We start from the raw sequence: 23,458 nt of genomic DNA on the forward strand, positions 1-23,458 counted from the left end.
GAGAATGTTATTGTCCCAGCTTTTCCCAGAAACATCTCAGCCACATTGAGAAAGATTTTACGGGACAGGTTTATTTATAATCAGGTTTATAAGGAAAACCAACAAGTACTGGGCTTATCATCCTCTGCGTGAAACTAACGAGAAGGTTATTCTATTAAATAAAAGAGAATTAATATAGTTACTGGTAACATGCACGTTACTTGATTACCTACAGCGATTTGGTCAGATAAATAAATTGAATGACAGTGAGAACCTTGACTGTTAGACAAAGTTTTCCACCACTTCAGCCCTCAAAAGCATTCTAATTTAAGCGCAACTGACAACATTGTATTCTTTGCGCTCCTGGCACAAGCTGAAAGGATAAACTCAAAGACAGTGTTATTACATTTTGTTTTCTCGTGTCGTCAAGTTTCACATGCAGGTACCCTCAGCGTACCAGTCAACTCCTAAATGTAGCTGTAAATAATGATCTAAGGTGAATAAAACACATTTTCTACGAAAATCCACCACTCTTCTATGATCAGCAGGTCTCTAAATCCTTTTCAGAAAAGAAAGTTGGCCTGTTTATGCGAGGATGTCCTGTCCACTTTTGAGCTTTCGTTTTGGGCGGTCACATTTCTGCTCTTAGAACCAATAAATGAACCATAACGTTTACCCTTTCTTGTTTTGAAGAGGACACTCCAAAAACTACACGGCAATTAAATTTTTCATGGCGCATAACCTTCGGACAATAAAAGTTCACAACGCTCTAGTAGCGCGTATCGCAACTCACGAACTTAAAATGTTCGTCTCCATCATTCGGGAAAACTTAAGTGTTTAGGAAAAAAAGCTGTTGGTTTCGCTGGTTTAGGTTGAATCTCGCTTTGCGTTATCGTAGAATATAACGTAATTCACGGGTGCTCATTAATAGTACATGAACTCTGCCATCTTCCCAACGGGAAGCCGAAGTTTAATTTCCGCGCAGTAGGAAGAGTTTAATCCAAGATGTTCTTGCCAAGACTTTCAGGTAAGGCTATGTTGCAAGCTTCATTTCACTGGCCTCCTCTTATTCCTTTACGTCTAGATCTGATTTTCATAATCTTATTTGTTTTTCTAGGCTTAATACTAGGGATCTTGGCATTCATGATTGGTAAGTATGATCAGTGTGCCCTCTCTTAATTAACAAGTCTGTTTCTCTCAACCCACTTCAATTCGACGAACCGTCCGAAAAGCTGAGGTTATTGTAATTACATGTAAAGCGGAACGACGTAACTTTCGATAACATTCCTTGGTAAATCTCTTACCATAGCCAACAAAAGTACTAGAGAAATTTCTCAGGTTTCCTTAAATACTTTAAAATATTACTCGCATATATACTGCTATCAATTTTATGGGAATGAAAAATGATACATTTTTTAAAATTTAGTATCGCATATGTTTGGCCACAAATCCTAGATTGGTAATTTTACAGAAATAAAGGTATGACTCCCAGATCTATTTATTGTAAGGTGTCGATTTGCGTTCAAAGTCGACAGTTCGTTCTTTGAACAGATGAGAACTAAAACATTAATTAACAGGTACCACTAATGTTTATTCTTATAAATTGCCAGGTTCTACAATCGCCAATATCGAAGTGGTGGACACAAACCCAGGTATCGCATAAAGGATTGTTCTATCAAAGTAACGGTGATAATTAAACGGATGGCAAAGCTTGTAAATTTGCCATGGTTTAATGGTCATGGTTTAACGAGTTTATACAAAAAAAATATTAAGGAAATGTACCCCTTTGATCGAGTTTACACCTTATCAGCCCGAGAGGTCCTGGGACACAGCACGCTGTCCGGAAAAGGAATTTTTTTGTAATGAAAATGATCGAGTTTACAAACAGGAAATAATGATTTTCTTGAAATGATTCTGTATATGTTAGCAGGAGCCGATTACTGATGTTAGAAAGTAGTATAAGCTTATTTTGAGCTTATTGCCGTCAAGAAGTGTTAGGGGAGTTTGTATGCATCTCTCATCTCTAGTAGACTTACGCAAAAGAAATTTATTAGCTATATCTTGGTTATTTTTTCATTCCCTCACTCATCCCTTAATATTTGCCTACAGATTTTATTGGCTGTTACAAGGACGACAAAACATTAGACGACAACTTTCACCTTATCAATGCTCGAGCTCTTGGATACCAGGTTGAAAGATATGCAACGAAACAAGACTGTGTAGACCAGTGTGCTGCTAAGGGATTCCTTTACGCTGGTCTTCAAAATGGTGACCTCTGTTTCTGTGGAAACAATTTTGATAAATATGGACGTGCAGATGACTCGGAATGTGATATCAAATGTAGAAAACCTGACGAAGTTATCGAACACACTAACAATCCCTTTGATTCATGTGGCGGTCGATGGAGAAATTCCGTGTACGCGGGTAGGTAAACGGTTAGCATGCGTAGCACGCGTCTTTTTTTGGTGTGTTTTTTCCTGTTCGGTTCGTAAAGTAAGAGACAAAAACGCACGACTCTTTAGGTTGTACGAGAAAACGACGGCGTAGGGGACGAGGGGAAAGTTAAGGCAGAGTGAACCATTCTCCCTGCCTTTTTCTCCTTCCGCCATCCCCCAACATTTTTTTCGTTTAACCTTTTACTTTACGAACACGAACGAAAAACACACCCGAGAAAAAAAACGCAGGTTGGTAAACGGTTATCCTGCAATAGACGGTACTACCTGCGAACTCCCTTTTTCTTATTGATTTATTGGCTTATCAGTACGCCAAGAGAGGGCACCACAATACTTACCAGTATGGGCTGGGTGGATTCTCCTTCCCACACACACTGAAGAGCCTGAGGCACAGAAGTTTATTAACCCTGTAAGTCCTAATAGTGACCGACATCAATTTTCTCCTCAAAATATCCATTCATTGGCAAGAGATAAGGTTATGAGAATTAATAACATGATCACCATAGAGAAAATGCCTTGATCTTTTATCAAGTTCCCTCAACTCATTATTTAAGGAAATGTATGGAGACCAGTTTGGAGAATTTGTGAGTGGATATTGGGACTTAAAGAGTTAACTGCATCGACTAATGATGCGATCATATGAACTGAGACACGGTCTTGAGCACAGTTAGCCTACGAACCGCAGACGTATTTCCGGTCGTAGGGAGAGAAGCGACGACCGGAAATACGTCTGCGGTTGGCAGGCTACAACGCAGTCAGCGTGATCTAGATTTCAATAGCTCTGTTTGGTGGTTCGAAAGGAATTCAAATCCTCCCGCTCAGCAAGGGCTCATTGTTTGACTGTATTCTGGAATAAGAACAATGAAATAAACTCTAGAAATCACTCACGATTCGTTACATCGTAACATCTGCAAATCTGGCGAAACGCAGTTTTCAGATACAGCAGCCAGTATTCCATTGGTCCAAAAATCTCGATAAAATAGACTTGTTACAAAATTCATAGACTGTTCACAGTCCTCTATTTTTCCATAAGATCGTCGAGATCGAGCGCTTTGCGTTACGGCCTTCCATCTTGCACGACTGTGTCAAAACTACTTAGGGGGCGGGGGCGGTTTGGGAGGAAGCGAGGAAAATTCCTATTGGCCAGAACCTCTTTAGAACCTCTAATTTGATAGGTTCTTGTTGGCTCGAAGCTCTATTGTTTCAGAGTTGGGGTTCAAGTTAGTTGTTTGGGGGTTAGGGCTATCTATTGTTTTCTAAACCAATCCTGTGAACCGTTCTTAGAGCTTCCGGCCCACCCCATTCTCTATCTCTATTTTTCTCGCCCCACTCCCCCTAGAGATATAATCCCCGACGCCCGCCCCCTAGGTACATTTGAAAATCAAGATGGCCGCCATTAACGCTAAGATGCGCTATATCTCGACGATCTCACGAAAAAATAGGGGACTGTGAACAGTCTACAAAATTTATGGCGTATTTCGGAATGCGGCTAATCGAACGCACCCATTGTTAACGGCGTGGCGATTTATAGGTTGTTGCTTTTCAAAGCCTCTTACTGCGGGCCCGTATTGTATAATCGACGATTTCGCAAATTCGGAAGTGATGGCGACGAACTGTATCAAAGTATCATCTAGCGTATATTAATTTGCTTTTTCCCTTTTAGTTACTGGAGTTCGATCAGCAGAGCGCGATGCTGCCAGAAAATGGTGGCAGATATAAAAGTGAACAGGTATATCTATAGTAAGACATTAAGAGCCGTAGTGTCAAGACTATTTGAATTGGTATAATCGATTTAAAGTTTAAAGTAAAACACATTGCAATCAAAGACGCTCTTTTCGCCATCTTTTCTTCAATTGATGCTAACAGCTCTAGCCCGTAGTTCGAGGAGGCCTAACCTCTCATAAATTCCTATAGTTTCTGTTAGGTCTCCTCGCCACTTCTTTCTTCTACTTTTGCTATATTTTTGTAATTTCTATTATTGTGTGGCAAGTAAAATAAAAGAAATAAAATCGTAGGTGAATTTCCATAAGGAAAAACAAAAACCTTGGCAGGGGGTTGAAACCTCATTCCCAGGACTTTCCCTTATCTCACTCCTTCCGAATGTCTAAGGAAGAAGCCTTGTAGAAAAGGTTGCATGATTATAGTAAATTACAGTATAATATATAGGTTTATTCACGGCTAAAAGCGAAGCTCTCGATAATATTTATAGTTTGTTCAAACAAAATATAGAGGTGATGTTACACGGGACGATTCGCAACGACGATTTTTACCGTAACACAGCGTTGCATTGTTGTTGCGACATTGTTTCAAATGTTTGCAACATTGTTCTAATTTTGCAACGCTTCGTTGCGCTAAAAATTGTCGTTGGGAATCGTCCCGTGTAACATCACCTTAAAATCGTGTAATTCTAAACGGCGAAGGCAACGCTGGAGAACTGTGAAAAACAACAATAGGTCTAATTAGCAAAAATCAACTTTGCACGTGCAGCACACCTTTTTGTACATTTCTTTGCCGTTGTTTTGCACGGCTACAACCTGAATCTTCCAGAAACTTCTTAGTTACACGTTTTATGGAGAAAGTGTCGTACGTGTGTTCGTTCACGTTTTTTTCACTGCCGCCCATTTTCACCTTGCATTGGTGGCCGCCAACATTTCTCCTTTTGTCACCGCCGATACAAAATTTTCATGTTCTTCCACGAAAAATGTCTCCTTTGTTTTTTACCTCTCGCTCTAGATCTCTGTCGCCCTTTTTCTCGTTGAGCTTCGCTGCCCTGCCGCTTTTCTCTTTTTCTCTGTCTTTCTCTTGCTCTATATTCTAAATTTATGGACCTAATCTAAGCTTAATACTTTAGACAACACGGATACAGAAACAATTTCCGCTTTCCGTTTTCGTCTTTATTGATTCTTTAGTTGTCTCTGCTTTACAAGACGCCGGTGGCTATGCGGCGATTTCCCGCCAAAATAACCTGGAGTTGCAATTGGGTTGCCAAACCTGTTGATTGAGTTATTTTACATTGGTATACCTGTGGTACGGACGAACGGTCGTTCGGGCGTACAGTCACGTGATTACCAAATTTTCTTGGATGGGTAGATTACTTCATTTTCTTACCTATGGGGCTCCGCTGCGCGTGCTTCGCGCGCGAGAGCTCCGCTAATACTTCAAACTGTCTCTTGTTAGCCCCACCACTAATAACACCTCCCCCCACCCCCAGCTATTGGCCCACCTACTTGTAAACAAAAGAAAAAAAACGTGCGATTGTAAGCCCCTTTCTAGATTTACTGAATTATATTCGATTTATTATGACTGTTCAAAGCTTAATTAAAAACCAGAAAGTAAATGCAAAAATTATTTAATCAGCACTGCTATAGCTTGTTTCGAAGAGGTTTTTACTACGTCGGTAATGAGCCCCTGGGTTATAAGCCCTCCTAAAACCCCGTACGGAGATGTATAAGCCCAGGGTTGATAAGCGCCAGTTAATATACGGTAATAGGCCCTTTGCAGCTAGCCATTCACGTTCGCACTGGGACAAGACAAACAAAAGACGTACATAATTTGAAATAGTAATTTTCTTTGTTTGTCTTGTCCTAATGCGACTTTTGCTCTCCAACATGGCGGTTTTGTACTACGTGAATGGCTAGCTGCAAAGGGCCTATCGTCTTATGTAAAATTCGCTTTCTTGAGTTCTAAAATAGCTTAAAATTATACTGACTGCAGAGGTACAGACTCGACAACTGTTGGATATTTCATAACTTCTTACTTACCTTTTACTGCAGGTTCATCAAGTAAGGGACTAAAATGATGAAATACTTATGACGCAACGTCTACTTTCGACACAAAGAAAGACAAGAAGCCAAGTAGTTCACTTAGTCGATATAAAAGAGCATTTATTGCAATTGTAACTTTCCTAAATCCGCACCCTCAGGAAGCGGATAGAGGTTCCATAACTGGAGTTGGTTCTTAAAAGGGCTGCGTCACGGCTAGTTAGTTCATTCAGCAATGGAAGGGCTCCTGGTGCATTTTGATAAAAATTATTTCAAATTATTCCAATTAGAAATTACTTGTGAATGGTAAAATCACAGCTTTGGGTCAAACAAATATGTCTCCCAAGCATTATATCAAACGTTACAAACCATAAAATGAACTTTGAAAAACTGTTCGGTTAACAAGTTTTCAAAAACTACAGTTTTAATCCGTTTAAAAATTTTTCCAATTTTCCATCTGTGACGCCTCATTTTGTATTTGCTGAGTCTCTTATACTTAGGGCTTTCCACAAGTTGCTCGGCAACTTTTTGGCAACTTCTCGTATTTCGAGCAACTTCTTGCATTCTGAGCAATCTCTCTAGTTATCTTCTAATAAAGGAGACGCATTAAACGTCAGACAAATGAAACGTCTGAAGTTAAGTACGTCCGATCGATGCACTTAACAGATGAATTAGTCGTCTAAGACGTTTAAGACATCTAGTATAAAAACCCAACGCACTTAACGACGCACTTAACAGTCAGGGGCCGGTTGCTCGAAGCCTGGTTAGCGCTAACCGTTGGTTAAGAGGAATCAAAATGTATAGGTTTCCATGGTATTTAACGCTGGTTAGCACTAACCATGCTTTGAGCAACCCGGGCCAGACGTTTAATCCGTCTGGACGTCTAAGACGTCTTCTAGTATAAATACGGCCAATATTTCCTGTAAAAAAGGAGCCAAATCCCTCCCCCTGGGGCAAATCATGGGCGCAAAGTAAAAGTAGCCGGGCGGCTCGGTCAGCGGTTTTTAGAGAAAATTCAAAATGGTGGACGAAGATTCACACTCGACTGACTGGAGTGTCTCGGGTGAAAAAGGTCATTCAACAACTTTATTGGCTCATTACATCTTTTAGTTTTAATTGAGGACAAAGTTGTTTAGCACAACAAATTACACAAGAATGCTTAGAGATCTTACTTTTGTTGTACAATTTGCGTATTTTAGCATCAGACCAAAAAAAGGTTTTCGTCTTTTCGAGCAACTTTTGAATAACTTTCGTCACAAAAAGCAACTTTTGATTGTTGTTTGCGCAACTTTTGAGCAACCTTTTTGAGAAATTCCGAGAAACATTTTGGAAGATCTCGAGTGACTTGTGGAAAGCGCCAGTTATACCCTCTGTTCATGTTTTGAGCGGTTACTCTTATGTTTCACTTAAGTTTGGTTGCTGTTCCCACAGTTTGAATTTTGGGATCGTTATACGTTTCTGGGAAACTGCCCACCTACCCCTCCCCTAACCCAACATTGTCACTTACTTCTCACTTAGTGCAAAATGTTGGCTTAGGGGAGGGGTAGGTGGACAGTTTCCCAGAAACGTGTAATGATCTTTGAATTTTGTTAAATTTCGTGGCACAGTTCCTTTAAGGGGATGATCCTTGAAGGAGATCAATAGCATAGGGGTTTCATTAATTTAGGTGACAGAAAATGCCGTCAAGAGAGCTTCGACAGTTTGAAATATATCGGTATAGCTTTTTATAATACGAAGCAGTAGAATTGAGTTCATGTTTTATTTTTCGAAATAGCAGTAGAATATACAGGAATAATAAAAAGTAGATAAGCTTATACAGCAATAATCGTAGAAATAAGTGAACAGTACTATTGAGCTATTTCAGTAAAGGCCATATGCCCATGTGCCCATATGTTACGCCAAATACCTATATGTTATGCCATTTCATTCAGCAGTTTTACTTTTTTTCTAAATGGTACGTAAGGCATAAGAAATATCAAAATCCTTGAACAACCACTTTTTGCACATATTTAGTTACATGAAGGAAAAGTGGGATCCTATTCATGATCATTTGTTTTTCGCTGAATTTTAGATTGTTCAAGAAATTGTAAATTGTGTGTATAAACTGAACTAAGCAACTTAACTGAGGCTGAGACTCTTATTTTGTTAGTGGTGTTCTGACAGAAATGTCGTATATCGCTGTTAATGAGGTTAAAAGTACAACAATAAAAACTGGAAAAGGTGGGGCAAGTCCCTGCAACCCAAATATAAGGGCTACTTTATTCAGTCGCGGTCTATGATCCAAACTTGAATCAAAGGGTTCGCTGGCTTGTAGCAGATTCTGTAGGCTGGGATGGTTTTTCCTTGCTGATCATGTTTGGTCGTGGTGGGCGGTTGTGTGACCGTGCTGTATGGCCATGGTGTGTTATCAGCTCTTGACCAAGGTACATTGCCAACCATGGTTACAAAAATAATCAATGTTTTTTGCTAAATCAATGACAGCAAATAACAAAATAGTTATGTTTGTGTGATTTGCGAACCTTAACAATACATGCTAATATTTCTGCTTTGTATTAACTTTTCTCGAATAAGATATTAAAGTCAGGCAAGTCAGGTTCTTTCTCAATCCAAAGTTTGAGTTTTAATTCCAGCCTATATCCCTCCATTTTTACGTTCGACGTTGCATTATTTATACAACTGGCCGGCTCCTCTTTCTTGTGTCATAGGGAGACTGGGAGACCAGAGGAGGGAAAAAGAAAGCGCGCGGGGGACGGTGGGAAGGGGGAAGAGAGAAGCTGTTTTTCTATTATTGCTATTTTTGTTGGGGTACCCAGCGAGAGTCTCAGCGGAGGAGAGAGGGAGAGCAGTCATGATCACAGGCTACCCAACATTCTAATAGTTTAATATTTGATATTTTCGTCCTTCAAGGATCACTGCGTTTCGAGCCTTGCCGTTGACAACCACGTAAATATTTTGGTCTCCCGAAGGAGCCGAATTTGGGAATAACATGTGTCGATATAGGCGTAGGTTTTGAAAGCACCACAGACTACAACATATCATTTAAGGCGAGGGATTGTCGCAAATCGTAATAGGAGTCACGATGGGCCTAAAGCTTCCTTATGGAATAATGTTGATTGCCCTTTTCATAAACGAAGGTAAGAATGATTGTTAGTATTTTATATAGTCGCACTTCAGGTAATTGCACCGATTCTCTTTGATGAGCAGAGAGTTTCGAATATCGTAAGCAGTATAACATATGATGGTGAAAACACATGGTGGAAGCAAACTTTCTGTGGTAAGCAAATATTTTTTGATCCTGGTAACGACTGAGTTTCACCAGGAAATCGAATCACTTAACGTTTATAGAAGGGGCTTGTAGGATTTTTTTTAATTGTTCTAGTTTGCACGGGTAGAAATTCATTTTCATAGGATATAGGCCTCTAAAGTATCAATGTGAACAATTATAATTTTTGGCTATTGGTTTCAAAAAGGTGTTGGTAAATGAAATGAAAAATGAAAAAAAACCAGGACCTCTAACTTCAACTGTTCCCAAGTGAAGGTTTTATTGGCGTGCGCATCCTGGTTTAAGCGGCTGTTGTGCGATTTTCCCGTCACCTGAAAAAGTCTATTAACTTTTTAAAATAACCCTCAAGATATTTCCACCTCAGCGTCCTTGTCGTACATTTGAAATTTCAGAAATTGGAATCGTTTTTTTGTGGCAGAATCAAACAATTTTTACAATTTGTTGGCCTCCTTGCACCCAAGAAAACTTTTAAGTTTTTGTTAAAATAAATACTTGTTTAAGCTTCTGAGTGTTCCGTGTTTTGTTTTATAGAAACGAAACTGTGACAATCATTTTAGGAGAATATTGACTTGCCATAGGAAGTGTCGCATTTTGTAATGTTGCAAGAACAACTCAAAGTCCAAAATAGAAAATCACGAAACAGTAAACAATTTTTGTTTTGTCAGAATATGATACTGTGACGGCAACAAAAACTAATAACACTAAAGTACTGCCTTAAACTGAATTCCGGTTAAACTTTTTAAAGGGCCTCGTATAATCTTGACAGACTGACGAGAAACTCTGGCGTGGTTTTCCCTCGGGCTCTTCTTTTCATTTATTATATTTTCTTTTCAGCCACCTAAGTGATATGAAATTAGAGATAGCTATTTAGTACAACTAAGAAATGCTCGGAAAAAATTCCGAGTTCTTTTCGTTTTTAGTATTGAGCTTGGAAGGAAACATTTTAGACTACAATTCATCCAAAATCTTAAAGTCGATTAAACAGCCGAGCAGTTGTCTACAAAATGAAAGTAAATAAAGAATAGGGTATTCTATAGTGTTAAGTTGGAGATGGAAAGGTTTCGTTTTTGATTTGTATGAGGGTGAAAAATCCACGCTCACCCCATACAAACTTGTTATCACAACTGAAAGGCTTTACAACTTACAAGAGAGTTACAATGTTGTATTGCAAAACCTTTGACTCTAATTATCGTTATCTTCATAGCATCGTTACCGTTTTTATTATCATTAACGTTTGCGCAAATATAACCTTTTTTTTTTCAGTTACGCCTAAAACCTGTTCATGTTTTTCCATTCACGAGGAAGGCGTCACGTGGCCTGACGCCAGGAAGTCTTGTCAATATCATGGCGGAGATCTTGTATCCATAGAAACAGAACATGAATGGCAAGTCCTAAGAGATCAGATTGAAAACAGGACAAACAGGTTTAACAACAGTTGGTACATCGGTTTGCGAATGACGTCAAGGGGGATCTGGACCTGGGTGAGTGGAAAACCGCTGACATTAAACCAGTGGCATGGATGGCAGCCTCGTGATGGTGCACCGTACGCGGTTATGACTAAGACCTTCTCTCCAGGAACTAAGGGAGTCTTTAGAAACGTCAAGGGATCCATCTTTGCCGGCTTCATTTGTGAGAAACCTGTCGGTAAGTGAACTTAACGATCGCAAATTAAGATTCAACAAAATAAACACCCAAAGTAATTTGTGACAAAAGTTAGTGCGAATTGATACAGTTTTGTGAACAGGACTGACGGTCTTTCCGTTTCGCGTGCTTAGAGTTTTCCTTTCTTTCCTCACTCACCAATTTAGACGAATACTACATTTACTTCCTTAGAATTTATATTAAGACACTAAAGTACAATAATAAGTTTCCCGACCTTTCTAAATTGGCGAAAACTGTGACGGGCTTCTGAAGAAGAGTTTCAGTTCTTTACGAAAATAATTTGCCGCCAATGACTAAAATAACTAGTTCAGCCAAGTTGAAGTGGCCATTGTTTCCTTCATGTATGAATTTAGATAATCTCGCTTCCTTTTGTATGAAGTGGAAATGGGAAAGGAAAAGTCAGTCAGTGGAACCACTGAGCATCACGTACATCTACCAATCTATGAGTAAGATCGTTTTGCATGACTGCATTTAAACATAATTTCTGAGATACCTGTCATGAGATGAGTGTGTGGGAAGATTTTGTTGGTTTCCGTTTGCTTGCGAAGTGCTCTAAGTTAACGTAGTTCCACCGATACGAAACACTGAGATGATCATGCCTCGCTCCATAAAGTTGAGAGAAAGCTAAAGATGGTAAGCCTGAAATTGTTCTGCTATCCACCTTTAAACAATCCATTTTTAAATACTCATTAAAAACCAATTAACCTTCAAAAACCATAAATACCACAATTTTTAAAAGCCAAATCCGTTTATCTCATCGTGCAGAATGCCTATTGTTCTCGGGTCATTTACTTCCAGTAGTGTTAGCATATTAATCCACCTTCTTTAGAGCACCGTTTATGACCAAAATATAGGTTGCAATCCTTTCAACTCAGCTGATTGGAACAAACAAAAACTCAACTTTAACAAAAATAAGATATTAGGAGTCTACAGAAAGGAAGAGTGAATGATTGACGTAATACACCTTCATTATAGAATCACATAACGTCTAATTACCACATTTTAAATGTCAAAGTACTTTTTAAAATCTTAATTGTCACACCGGAGTTCTGTACAACTAATTTAATAGGTTAAAAAACCTTGATCAATTTATTAAACTTGTTATACTGTTACTGTGAATGTACAAGTTTGTTCGCAAGTGTCCTTAGTCTCTTGCGTTACTGATTTTTCAAAGTCGTCAGTTTTCTTTTTTTAACACATCTTAAAAGCTTTCATCGTCAAAATGCACGAAACTCATATTTAGTCACGCTACAGCTGCACAAGGAAACCCTTTGTGCTTTGTTTCGACTATAGTTTGCGTGTAAAATCGGTGGAATGTTTTCAAAAGGCATTAAAAGCGTGCGGCTTCACGGCATCGTAAACATTTCAGTTAAGGTTGTAAAACGTTTATGAAATCCCTCATAGACATGTAAGTTTTAATACTTATAAATAGTTTTCTGTTATTTACAGCAATTCGTTCTTACGGACGTTAGTTACAATTTATCTAGTTGTAAACTATTGTTTTTTAATTTGCCATTTATCATTAGTGATTTCTCACAATTTCACTGGGGACCTTTCAGCTGCATTTAGAAGTCTGAATAGTTTTTACAAACGTTGTGTTACTGTGTAAACCATTTCTTATCATGTTTAATGTTTAGAAAACTAAAAATTATTTCATGTTAACAAAACTTAAATGTCCAAATAACTCTTTAGTTGCTAAATTGAATTTAGTATCAAATATCGAAATTTAAGAGATAACTCCTATCCAGGTCTAACTACTTGCCGCGGTTGTTAATGTGTAAATTTTGTTTACATTCTGCTCCTCCGGTTTATCATAACATTGACTTCTTCTGTAATACACTTTCTACAGGCAAAAATAGCGCAAGTTATATTTATTTGTTTGCTTATTTATTTATTCAAAATTTACCTCTCCTTTGAATGCTGAAAACATCACTGACACTGACACTAAATAGCGTGAAAGGGAGATTGAAAAGAGAATAGGTGTCCTTTCCCTCTGCGGTCCATCCCAAGCCACTTGAACGTGTACCGTAAACGTGACCGAACTACAAGTCCCTTAGAATGCCTTAATTTTCACCTTCAGCAAACTCACTGCAGATTTTAAGCTTTATCGTTGGCCCCCTTGAAGTGCCTCATGACCAAAATAACAAACAATCGAAACTTTACTCTGTGTAGTGACAAAAAATTGCTCTACCGGAAATTGTTTTATACGGCAATCGGTTGAAAGGACAAAACCGCCGAACTGAGCCGGACTTCGAATTTACGTCATTAATGACTGTCATCCTTAGGCCCGTATCAAACGTCGTGCTACTGCCGTGCCGAACTAAATTGATCGTATTATCGTATTAAAGTCGACTTTAGCACGACAGTAGCGCTACACGGCCACAGTAGCTCTACTTGGTTTCAAACGTCGCGCTACTGCCATGCCGAACTCAATTCATAAAAACATTACAATACATTTAAAATTTTGCTTAACTGTTTCTTTATTTTTGTGTTCTGTTTTCGGCAACAGTCGGTCTATTCGACTGAATTAAATTCGACGTCTGTACCGTTTAATTTTCGTTTCTCCAAATTCGCCGTTAAGGAGCCTATACTATATTTTCAGTTTAAAACAAGACAGATCAAACCGTAAAAGATTTTTCTCGTATTATTTTAAAGTGTTTTGGTCATTTTCACACGACATGAAACAGTTCCTTGGCAGGCATGCACCTTCGCATATAAAACTGGGCTAACGTACAGGCTGCGTGCCAGCCTGTTACACATATTGAGACAGGATGTCATAGCAGACACTTGTTTTGCCTGAATAGGCAAAGATGACGCTCCGGAAGGGCAATGAAAACCAAGCTAATTTTGGTTTGGAGATTTAGTGCATTCCTTCCTTAAGTCACGCAGAGAATGACAAGTTGGTTTAAGGTCTTGAAAGAAAATATCTAGGAAAAGGTGTTTACTGGCGGTGCGACGGGCGGATTCCCAACGACGATCAAGTTTCTTTCTTACGGAATAACATTGTCAAGTTTTACAATTTACTAGTCCACTCCTTGTCCTGAAAACTTCCTCGTATAGATCAATGCACGCTAAAATTATATTACCGTGAGCCATCACCCGGAACTGCGATAATACTGTAATTCGCGTTTAACCTTCTCCCACAGAGTGTTCAAGCAAGCGTGTCATCTGTGAAGAACAAGGAAATATCGTTCAAAGCAGGGAAACTTCTAAGCGGAGAAACTCAGAATCTGTAGTTATGGTTGAGAAAGGTAAGCTGAACAAACTGAGAAAATAATAACGTATAAATATTACAAATGCGAAAATATTAGTTGCCCTTAGTGACCTTTACTGATACAGAACGCTGTAATTACTTTAGGGGCTTGAAAGACTTCTCTTTCTGTAAAGAAAATAATAATAAAATAATAATAATAATAAATAATGAATTTACAATTTTTTATATTATTCAATATTTCTTTGCCTCCAAAAAATAATTCGTGTTTTAATATATAATGCTCTGTATATAATTACAGTTACGGTTTGATTTTGATTATCTCATATCCATCACTATTAAAGTGCTGGTGATAAAAGTAATTGACTTTCTATATATAGAATCTGCGGGCAGAAATTATTGACAATCTAACTGACAAATTTTCTAACTGAGAGCGTAATTGGAATTTTACTTCTTTTTCTCACACCAACTGGTCCATAGCAGGATATTTTTTCATTCGAACTATGTTTAAAATAGGGAACAACTCTCTGCTTTGTAAAGCTAATCTGCTTTAAAGTTTTCGCCCATTAGGAGACTTATCGATCAGTGTTGTCTATACAGGGGCACCCAACGACAATTTTCGGAAAAATATCTGTTCGGAAGACGATTTGAGATCTAGAATTTTCGGAACATTTGTTGTAAAATTTTTTTGCTTGCCTGCTTCTCCTAGGATTTTCGAACATCTAAAATATGGTATAATTGCCTATTTTTAACGGATTTTTACCCTAAAAAGGTCACCTAGAATTTTCGGGAGCCTTTCTTCTGGCTGAAATTTTCGAAAAGGTAAGTTTTGATCCCTATAATTTTCGGATCACTAGACTTTCAGCTAGGAAATCCAAACAGATGAAAAACTTTTAGGGGATAAAAATATGCCTATATCTACCGTTTAAATACCAAAATACGTTTAACAATGCTATGTTTTAGCGGTTTTGAACTAAATTCTCGTTGGGTGCCCCTGTCTATAGTACGAGTAATATTTATTCTAAAGAACACGAGGATATAGCGAAGGAAAATTTAATCTTTTATATTGACGTTTTCTTCGTTTCGATCAACAGTTTTTTAAAAACGAAAACTTAAGACGGAATCCATTAGGAAATGGAGTAATTTTCATAAAAGCCTTACACCAGAATACTTTAAGCCATATCTTATGATTGCATTCTTTTTTACACTTTTCTAGGGCGGTAAATGTAATACGATGTATGAAATAACTCCAAAGGAAAGGTTCTTATGGGACCCGAGAATAAACTTCAGTGATCATGAGCTTCAACTCACAAAATGAAATCTTAAGCATGAAGTTACAGAAGACCTTCGCTAACGGCCACTTCTCTAGCCTGACAAAACAGCTGACATCTGGCGACGCGATCACTGGTTTCCCGGGCCGCCAAATGACGTCTGAGAAACGAGCTCAGAAATTCCATACTGATGACACGTCACTACCCAGATCTGGGTAGTGCTTCTGATTGGTTGAATCTAATTTTCTATACAGCACGACCAATCAGAAGAGTCCCAATGGCTCTTGCCAATCAGAAGCACTACCCAGATCTGGGTATTGACGCGTCACCAGTATGAAATTTCTGCGCTCATTTCTCAGACGTCATTTGGCGGGAAAACCAGTGGTAGCGTCGCCAAATGTCGGCTGTTTTCCCAGTCTACCACCTCTCTACAAAGCTCTACAACGGCTACTTTTTTTCGTCCTGGCGGACAAAAACCTCTCCACATGGTCACTTTCTTCTGTCTCCAAGGTGGCCGTCACATTAATGGCCCTTAAAAAGTGTAAAAAAGAATGCAATGAGGCTTTATTTCTGATGGATTTCTTCTTCAAAATGTTTGCCAACAGACCACTTTATGAAATGAAAGATTGATATGACATAGGGGATAAGCACAACTCAAATAACCGCATTTCGACGTCCACTACACTTATTAGAACCGTCTTCATGCCTTGTCCAGAAATAAACGTTGTGATTGTAGTTTTTCCTGTTTTTCTTCTGAACATAGTAGAATTTTTTATGTTTTTCAAAACTCTGCTATATATGCTGTCGTCGGATTCGATTACGGTGCCTCGACCAGGGCTGTTTTAGAATGGCGTTTTTTTTGTTTGGAATACAGCGGTATATGCAAACAAAACTTTACGTCTAAAGGGTAAAGGCCAGTGTACAACCTCCCCTTCCTTCAAACAAAATCGGGGATTGAGGGGAGGGGAGGCTGAACACTGAGGCTATTGCAAAGGGGCATTGAAGAAATTCACTAGTCCGCCTCAATGTCACAACTACCCGAGCCACTACTAGTAGTGTGAAGGCAATGGGCTAGTTATTTAAACGGAGTTTAGCCACTGTTCAACAAAATTGCGTTCTAAGCTCTTTACAGTTTGCTGAGCGCTTTTACTGAAACACCATTTATCGTGAACAGTTTCATCAGTAACTCACTAAGGAAGAGATCTGGAGGTCCAAAGATTTCCTAAACCGCGGTCTAAGTTAGACTTCGTTCAAATAACCAGCCCATTGGATTTAATTTTATGTATTCATTTATTTATTCATTAATTCGTTATTTTATTTATTTATTTTTGTTGTGAGCAATTCAAGGAAAATTGACGAAGGTTGAGCTCGTGAATTATACTGTTTCTGAACCGCGAAGGCACAGCAAGGGACGTTTAATGAAACTGATACATGCAGTTAATTATAATTGACGGGGTACCAAATCGAGCGTCGAGGTATCTCAGGATGTTTTGATTGAGGGAAATATCACTCTTCAATAATTTCATAAAATATCGTTGATGAATTTCTCTAATTTGAAGTATTTATAATAATTATAATGCATTCAATTCCAGGTCAACCTCCTAACGGATACATACATTGGACGGTAGCGGTAATTCCCCTGAGCAGCGTAATCGCCGCCCTATTGTGCGTCATTGCTTTCCTTCTTTGGCGCCTGAAATACAAAACGAGGAAACAAATTGAGACCCAAATAACTGTAAGTCCAATGCATTACGATGTGCAAACCAGGTCCATCCTGAAAGAAGTTAGGTCAAACGTGAAGAACGGCCAAGTTTCCAATACTGCTACGCGGGTGCACTTTCAGGAACCTAACAAAGACACAGCCACAGGGAAGTCTGTAGACATGGCAGATGGTACATCTTTGCTCCCAAACCTAGGAGATCGTTCAATTCCGAGGCGACTAGCAGTGAAAAGAAAAAGTAACTACAACGAGCTCGAGGAAAAATATCAGATGGATAAGGACGATGGAGAGGTGACAAATAAAGTCGACTATGCGATTATGAGACGCTTAGCAATCAGAAGAAAGAATAGTAACGAGCTTGATAGCAAATATCCCTTGAATAAGAGCGAGGATGAGGCTGGGACGGAAGAGAAAGAGGATGTAAACTCGTATGAGAACAAAGGTTATCGACATGATGCAGGTGATACGTTACCGAAATCTCCTCAAGGATCAGACTACAAAGAACTTCATGAAGTTGTTTGAAGCCCAGGTTTGAAGCGAGAGCGATTGACATTAAAGTCTTTGACTAGGCAGGCATGTTGTGGCAATCGACTTAAAGTTTGTTACAAGACGTTTATTGTCGAAAAAATCTCGAAGTTTCATGGGTGTGCCCCGGTCATCCGATCACTGAAAGGGGAACGGAACTCTCTTCCCTAATCTACATTTTTCTCACGCCAAGAATTCGTTCTCTCCAGGATGCTTCCTGAAATATCATTTCTTAAACCAGAATGATAAAGTCTGAAGTTTTCAGCTTTACAGGGTTCCTCGGTTAAATTGCTCATTTAGTATACATGATCCCAAGTGTTTGAGCCACTGGTTATTATCCAGCTTATAGCTCATATCTTAAGAGCAAAATCGTCTTCCAAAAATGTCACTAGATGAAAATATACCTTCCACCGAAAAGACTTTCATTCTTTTTATTCCTCTTGGAATTTATTTTAGCGGCGTATCTAGTGCAAACAAATGTAGGAAGGGAAAGTTGAACGTTAAATATTGCCGCCGGCCTCCTTGAATAGAATAGGGAATTTTAACGAGTGCCTGAGACTTGCTCACAGGCCGATTGAAGAAAAAAAGTTGCTATTTTTTAAAAAACAACTAAGTAGCAGTTTAACTTTACATAGTTCTCATTGTTTTTTGGACTTGGCAACGGGCAAATTTTCAAGTGTTTGAGATGGGACATGAAACTCAGTTTTCCCAAAACGACCGAAAGGACACGTTGCATACAGTTGTTTTCGTGGGCGGTATCCAAAGCTGCAATGTTGCTTAAGATAGAATTACCTTCTTGATTGTTTTTGTCTCAAGTCAAAACAGGATGAAGTGTTATTGTATAAATATGATTATTTGATTTTACGATCAGATTTTTGTCTGAGATTTGATTTCTTTCGGATAAGTTTATGACATAGATGATATTGATTATCTTTAAACAGTGTTATATCTAGCACACCCTTCACAGGGTTTTACCCAACAAGTTAAAGAATGAAGATGAACGTTTTTCGTGGTAGTATAGCTTGAAATTGTTCAGCTGATTGGTCTGTAATTCTTTTTTCTGATCAGCTGTAAATGTCCTACATATTATTTCATCATACAACTTAAATCACATTAGCCCAGATATGCTTACCGACTATAGACTAAAACATTCTTTAGTTGGTGGTAGCTTCGTTGTGATCGGATATATCGAAAAGACACCTTAATATTGTATTCACGTAGGATCATTTCTTAACCCGGCGCTAGTAGTCCCCCATTTGCGCGAGAAGCGTGTTACATGCGAGAGAGCGATACAAACTCGCGTCGTGTTCCTCGCGGGTTTATCTAGATCTTGCTCCCTCGCATGCAACTCTTGTCAACTCTTTGCTCGCCTGCGTTGAACCTGAGGACGGCTACAGGCCACCATACTAGTAGTCTAGAAGATTTCGTTCGTGTCACTGACACGAACCATTTAATGTACGTAGAAATATATCAAATAAAATTGTAAGAAACGACACAAAATATCGAAATAACAATAAAATATCATGTGGAAAAAGAATGCAACCACGAAGCCCTGACCAATGTGGAATATATCAACACTCCTATCAAATCCTGAAGTCTGCCTCTAAATAACCCGTATGTCTCTCTAGCACGTACCTTCAGAATATTACAAGTTCGTTCCTATGACACTCAGTCAAAAAAGATTACTTGCCTTGCCTGTTGCTGACAGGGCATCTGTAACAGCAAGAAGCTAATTGCTCTCGGTCCGGAGCATTGCCCTAAATACCCACCCTCCCCTCCCGCACAAAACCCATGGAAGGTAAACAACACCACTAGGGTCTACGTGTTATAGGCTGTTTTACATCTTCATCGAGATGCTGAGGAAGGAAGGTAAAGAGGACAAGGCCAACGGCCAAGTTAACTTCACTTCTAAGTGAAGCGATTATCTGAACTGTCAGTTCATATGCTGGCCAAAAAATTTTGAAATAAACCCTGGAGGGGTTTATATTTTCAACGGCTCCTTTTTGAGGGTGCTTCTTTACGGAAGGACTTGTTTTTTATAGGTTGGAATATGCGTTTCTAAACTTTACGGGTTTAAAACCGGGGGAAAAATTGTTTAAGCATTTTTTCAGGTGATATTCTTTGAAGCGCAATAACGTAACACTTATCTTATGTCGTTATATTTATAACTCGTCCAACGCCTAGTAACTCTTCATGTAATTCTCGAGTTTTGATTGCTTATATTACTTCTTGTCAGTCTCCTTCAGGCGATGAGGTTTAGTGGTCTTTAGTGATTAACGTTATGCCGGCTTTTTCAGTGGCAGGTCAACAGTTCAAATATTCCAGCCATGTGTAGGGGCTCTCATAGTTATAGAGAAAGGAGTAAGTAAATATACACTTTATTATTTTGAACAATTCAAAATCGAAAAACATTGGAAAAGACATAGAGGGCCCCAAGCAAGGCTCTTTTGGAATCCAGGATTTGCTTTATTTGAAGGCCGGGATTCGGGATTTTTGTACAGCAAAATCGGAAGACGCCGTTCTCATGATTCAGGATTGAAAGTATGAACAGGATGCGGAGTACCGAAAATCATCGGGATTAAAGCATTGAGGGAAAATTTGCATGGGTTTGGATGGTGGGATTAAAGAACCCTGTTGGGGGTCCTGAACACAATCTCTAAGGTCCTCTAACTTTTTCCTTTTCTAAAAAAAAATTATCTGTACATGAAGCGAATAATTTACAGTTTTACGTTGGTTCCACGGGTGACAAGGGGTTTCCTATGTACAGCATCTTTACACTTGTTCATTTCTTAACTTCAAATATTCACCGGAAGATAATATGTTCTTGTTATCCAAGAAGAGCTTGTGAAAAAAGAACACCGACGCCTTGTAGTAAAAAATGACTTGCGGAAATTCTCGCAGCTGTCTGAAAACTTTAACAAAATTAGCTGACTTTCCCAAGTCGTCCAGGCCTGTTACCTTAAAAGCAAACTGAACCGAGCCTATTGTAAAAATGATGAAAATTTGCAGGAACAGCACAATTAGCGTCAATTTGCAACTTAAAAGTGCTAAGTTATTGTAAAAGTTCTTTACAGGATTAACTGGAGTAAAGTTTAAAACGCTCATGATTGCAATCAACGACATTCCGTGCAGACAAAAGCTTACCACTAAGGAGATCTGCATTTTAGTTAAATCGCTGAAGTATATGATGATCGCAAATCCGATCGTTTCCATCATCTGCAGTATCGTAATAGCCCAAAAAGATGGAAGACGAATAGCTTTTCCTAATATCACAGAGTAGCCGAGAAATCCTGGAACCTTCCTTAGAAAAAATGCGAAAGTCACCATACAGACGACTTGAGATAACAACCACGCCAGCTCTAATTCTTGCGAGTGAGAAAACGTAACGAAGTTTGAACACCTGAAAGAAGTGTGGCGTTCTTTTATGCAACAGAAATACGCACGTACAAAGTAGAGGGCTGAGCCAGCGATCAACCATAACAGCAACATTACGTACAAAATGTATCCAGTGTAAACCAAATTGATTCTGCAACGACCATTTCGCTTTGTGTTAGATTGTATGGGAAGGAGGGATGAATTTTCACTCCGACACGGTGACTGGTCTTCGGAATTTGCCAGTGACTTCAAAGATGACATCCTCAGAAATCATCTGTAAAAGAGCAACAACAAAAACAACAGCTTTTGTAACTTCTCTCAAAAAGCCCTTTGGTCACCAAAGTGGCTCAAACAACTCCGCTTTAATTCATGGTTTATGGCTACATCGGTGTATTTGTATGTTCTAACCATTAAAATTTCCCTTAAAGTCAACTGTATCGTTGTCAAATGAAGATGCGAACGAGGATATAAGACGATTGAAGATTAAAATGCAAAGCGGGTCCCTGTTTCTTCTTCGGACATTACCGGACAGTAAACTGAGAAAACAATGAAACCGAAATAGGCCCTTGTTTTAATATGGTGGCATTAAATTTGTTACCACCACGAACAAGAACTTTACTCCCCTGAATGGAGAAGTTTTTTGCAGGACAAAGGCAGTACCTTATCATTTCCTAGCTACTTAAAACCCTGAGTATTGGGGTTCGACCAGCGGAGATCGAAGGCACGACATCGCGCTAGCGTATTATGCTGTTAGTGATTCATCAAGTTAATTTTACTAGGATGCCCAGAGATTCTAGAGTTCCTACATTCCTATCGCAGAAAATTAGGGGGTTAAATTGTGTTCAAACTTAATATCCACTGGCGATATTTTCTTTCCTTTTTTTGTTCCGCAGACTCAGTATAGAATCCCCAAATATAGCGACTCCGGAAAGTGGCAAATTGCGAAATTGATGAGATTGGCTACTTCCGCTAATGAATCGCTGATGTATTTCTTTCGTTGGGCCTCATGGCTATGAAGTAACTTTTAAAATATCGAAATGTTTCTTCTGTGAGTTTACGTAATGAAAGAAATGTTAAACACATTAATGTGTATTGTTTGAACTGAATATTTGCAGGGATACTGTAGGGTAAACCGCGATGACGAAACATTTTAATGCCGCAACTTAAGTCATCTTAAGCTGTTGCAACCATCAACGAGAGAAGCTGACCCACCCGTACCAGCTGAACTGTACCTGATAGGATCAGCCATAGTGCCGTCTGGCATATTTAAGCGATCTCTGAATAATCATACTCTTTGTTAACTAAATGATTCTATTGACTTTTGTCCATGGTCACTGATATGGTACATTATGACCGTGAAAGTTACCTGTAGTTACGTTCAGAATAGAGGTTGTTGTGGCGCAGAATTATCTTGGCAGTGGGTTCTTTTTTGGCAGATAACTCCCAAATAAACTTGATGATTGAATGGTAAATGTAAATTCTACTCAGCTTATATTATCACGAGAACACGATGGAAAATGAAACTTTAGAGGTTCGAATTCCGTATTTAGTTTGTAACTAGTTTTCGCTTTTAAAGGAAGTTTCTCGAACAGTAACACTTTGGAGTTAAAAGTTTTCTTAGCTGAATTTAACTTATATATGATCGAGCACATATAAATGGTGAACATAGGAATTCAGTTTGTTGTAGTACGTGAGGCGTGGCGTAGACAAGATGCGACTCTTATAAAACACACACCCCTTTATTGGCGAATATTTTTTCTTTTGATCGGCAGCCTTAGTTCAACAGATTCGAAACCTTTCACTTTAATCGAAGTTATCACCGTCAGTAAACCATGAGAGTCCGTTTAACCTAATAAGTCTGTAATTGTATACACTTCTTGACATTTTCTGTGTTTGTGTCTGTAAACCTGGAAGGACGATATTTTTCAGTTTGCAAACTAGTGGAGAACTTATTCGGCTTAAAGACCGTTCACGCTTAGCGTAAAATTTCACTTCCGGTGGGGTACGACTTCCGCTCACGCGTAGACGGAACTGTGAACTCGTAAGTCTAATTTATTGCATTTAAAAAACGACACGGTCTTTTTTTGTGTCCTCAACAAAGAGTATCCTTTTCTTGATCAAACGGTGTGGGAGACTCGGTCTCAAGCGACGCTCAAATATAGAGGAATATCAAGACGCGCAAGGTGTCATGGGAAGGATCCAAAACGAGACGCCTACT

At 38.9% G+C, this 23,458-nt stretch overlaps 3 protein-coding genes across 4 annotated transcripts; 2 read left to right on the forward strand and 1 right to left on the reverse strand.

Moving 5' to 3' along the window:
• Window positions 1-309: 309 nt before the first annotated feature.
• LOC140948420 (sialate:O-sulfotransferase 2-like) lies at window positions 310-6,263 on the forward strand. 2 transcript variants are annotated; one of them, XM_073397657.1, is made up of 6 exons: window positions 310-1,006; window positions 1,097-1,129; window positions 1,590-1,631; window positions 2,089-2,403; window positions 4,096-4,161; window positions 6,206-6,263. In XM_073397657.1, exons 1-5 carry the CDS (start codon window positions 985-987, stop codon window positions 4,149-4,151), a joined length of 468 nt encoding a protein of 155 aa, XP_073253758.1. In that variant the 5' UTR covers window positions 310-984; the 3' UTR covers window positions 4,152-4,161; window positions 6,206-6,263. The 2 variants fall into 2 exon arrangements, with proteins under 2 accessions (XP_073253758.1, XP_073253757.1); XM_073397656.1 differs by lacking the exon at window positions 6,206-6,263 and having other exon boundaries at window positions 4,096-4,369.
• Window positions 6,264-9,155: 2,892 nt separating this feature from the next.
• On the forward strand, window positions 9,156-18,185 carry LOC140947918 (uncharacterized). Its single transcript, XM_073397143.1, has 4 exons — window positions 9,156-9,327; window positions 10,740-11,120; window positions 14,285-14,389; window positions 17,213-18,185. Exons 1-4 carry the CDS (start codon window positions 9,273-9,275, stop codon window positions 17,860-17,862), a joined length of 1,191 nt encoding a protein of 396 aa, XP_073253244.1. The 5' UTR covers window positions 9,156-9,272; the 3' UTR covers window positions 17,863-18,185.
• Window positions 18,186-20,274: 2,089 nt separating this feature from the next.
• Window positions 20,275-22,715, reverse strand: LOC140948663 (uncharacterized). Its single transcript, XM_073397933.1, has 2 exons — window positions 22,607-22,715; window positions 20,275-21,514 (listed from the first exon to the last, which is right to left on the reverse strand). The coding sequence occupies exon 2, from the start codon at window positions 21,499-21,501 to the stop codon at window positions 20,638-20,640; it is 864 nt and encodes a 287-aa protein (XP_073254034.1). The 5' UTR covers window positions 21,502-21,514; window positions 22,607-22,715; the 3' UTR covers window positions 20,275-20,637.
• Window positions 22,716-23,458: the final 743 nt, after the last annotated feature.

The sequence above is a fragment of the Porites lutea genome, chromosome 9 (assembly GCF_958299795.1).
Source record: "Porites lutea chromosome 9, jaPorLute2.1, whole genome shotgun sequence".
Lineage (NCBI taxonomy): Eukaryota > Metazoa > Cnidaria > Anthozoa > Scleractinia > Poritidae > Porites > Porites lutea.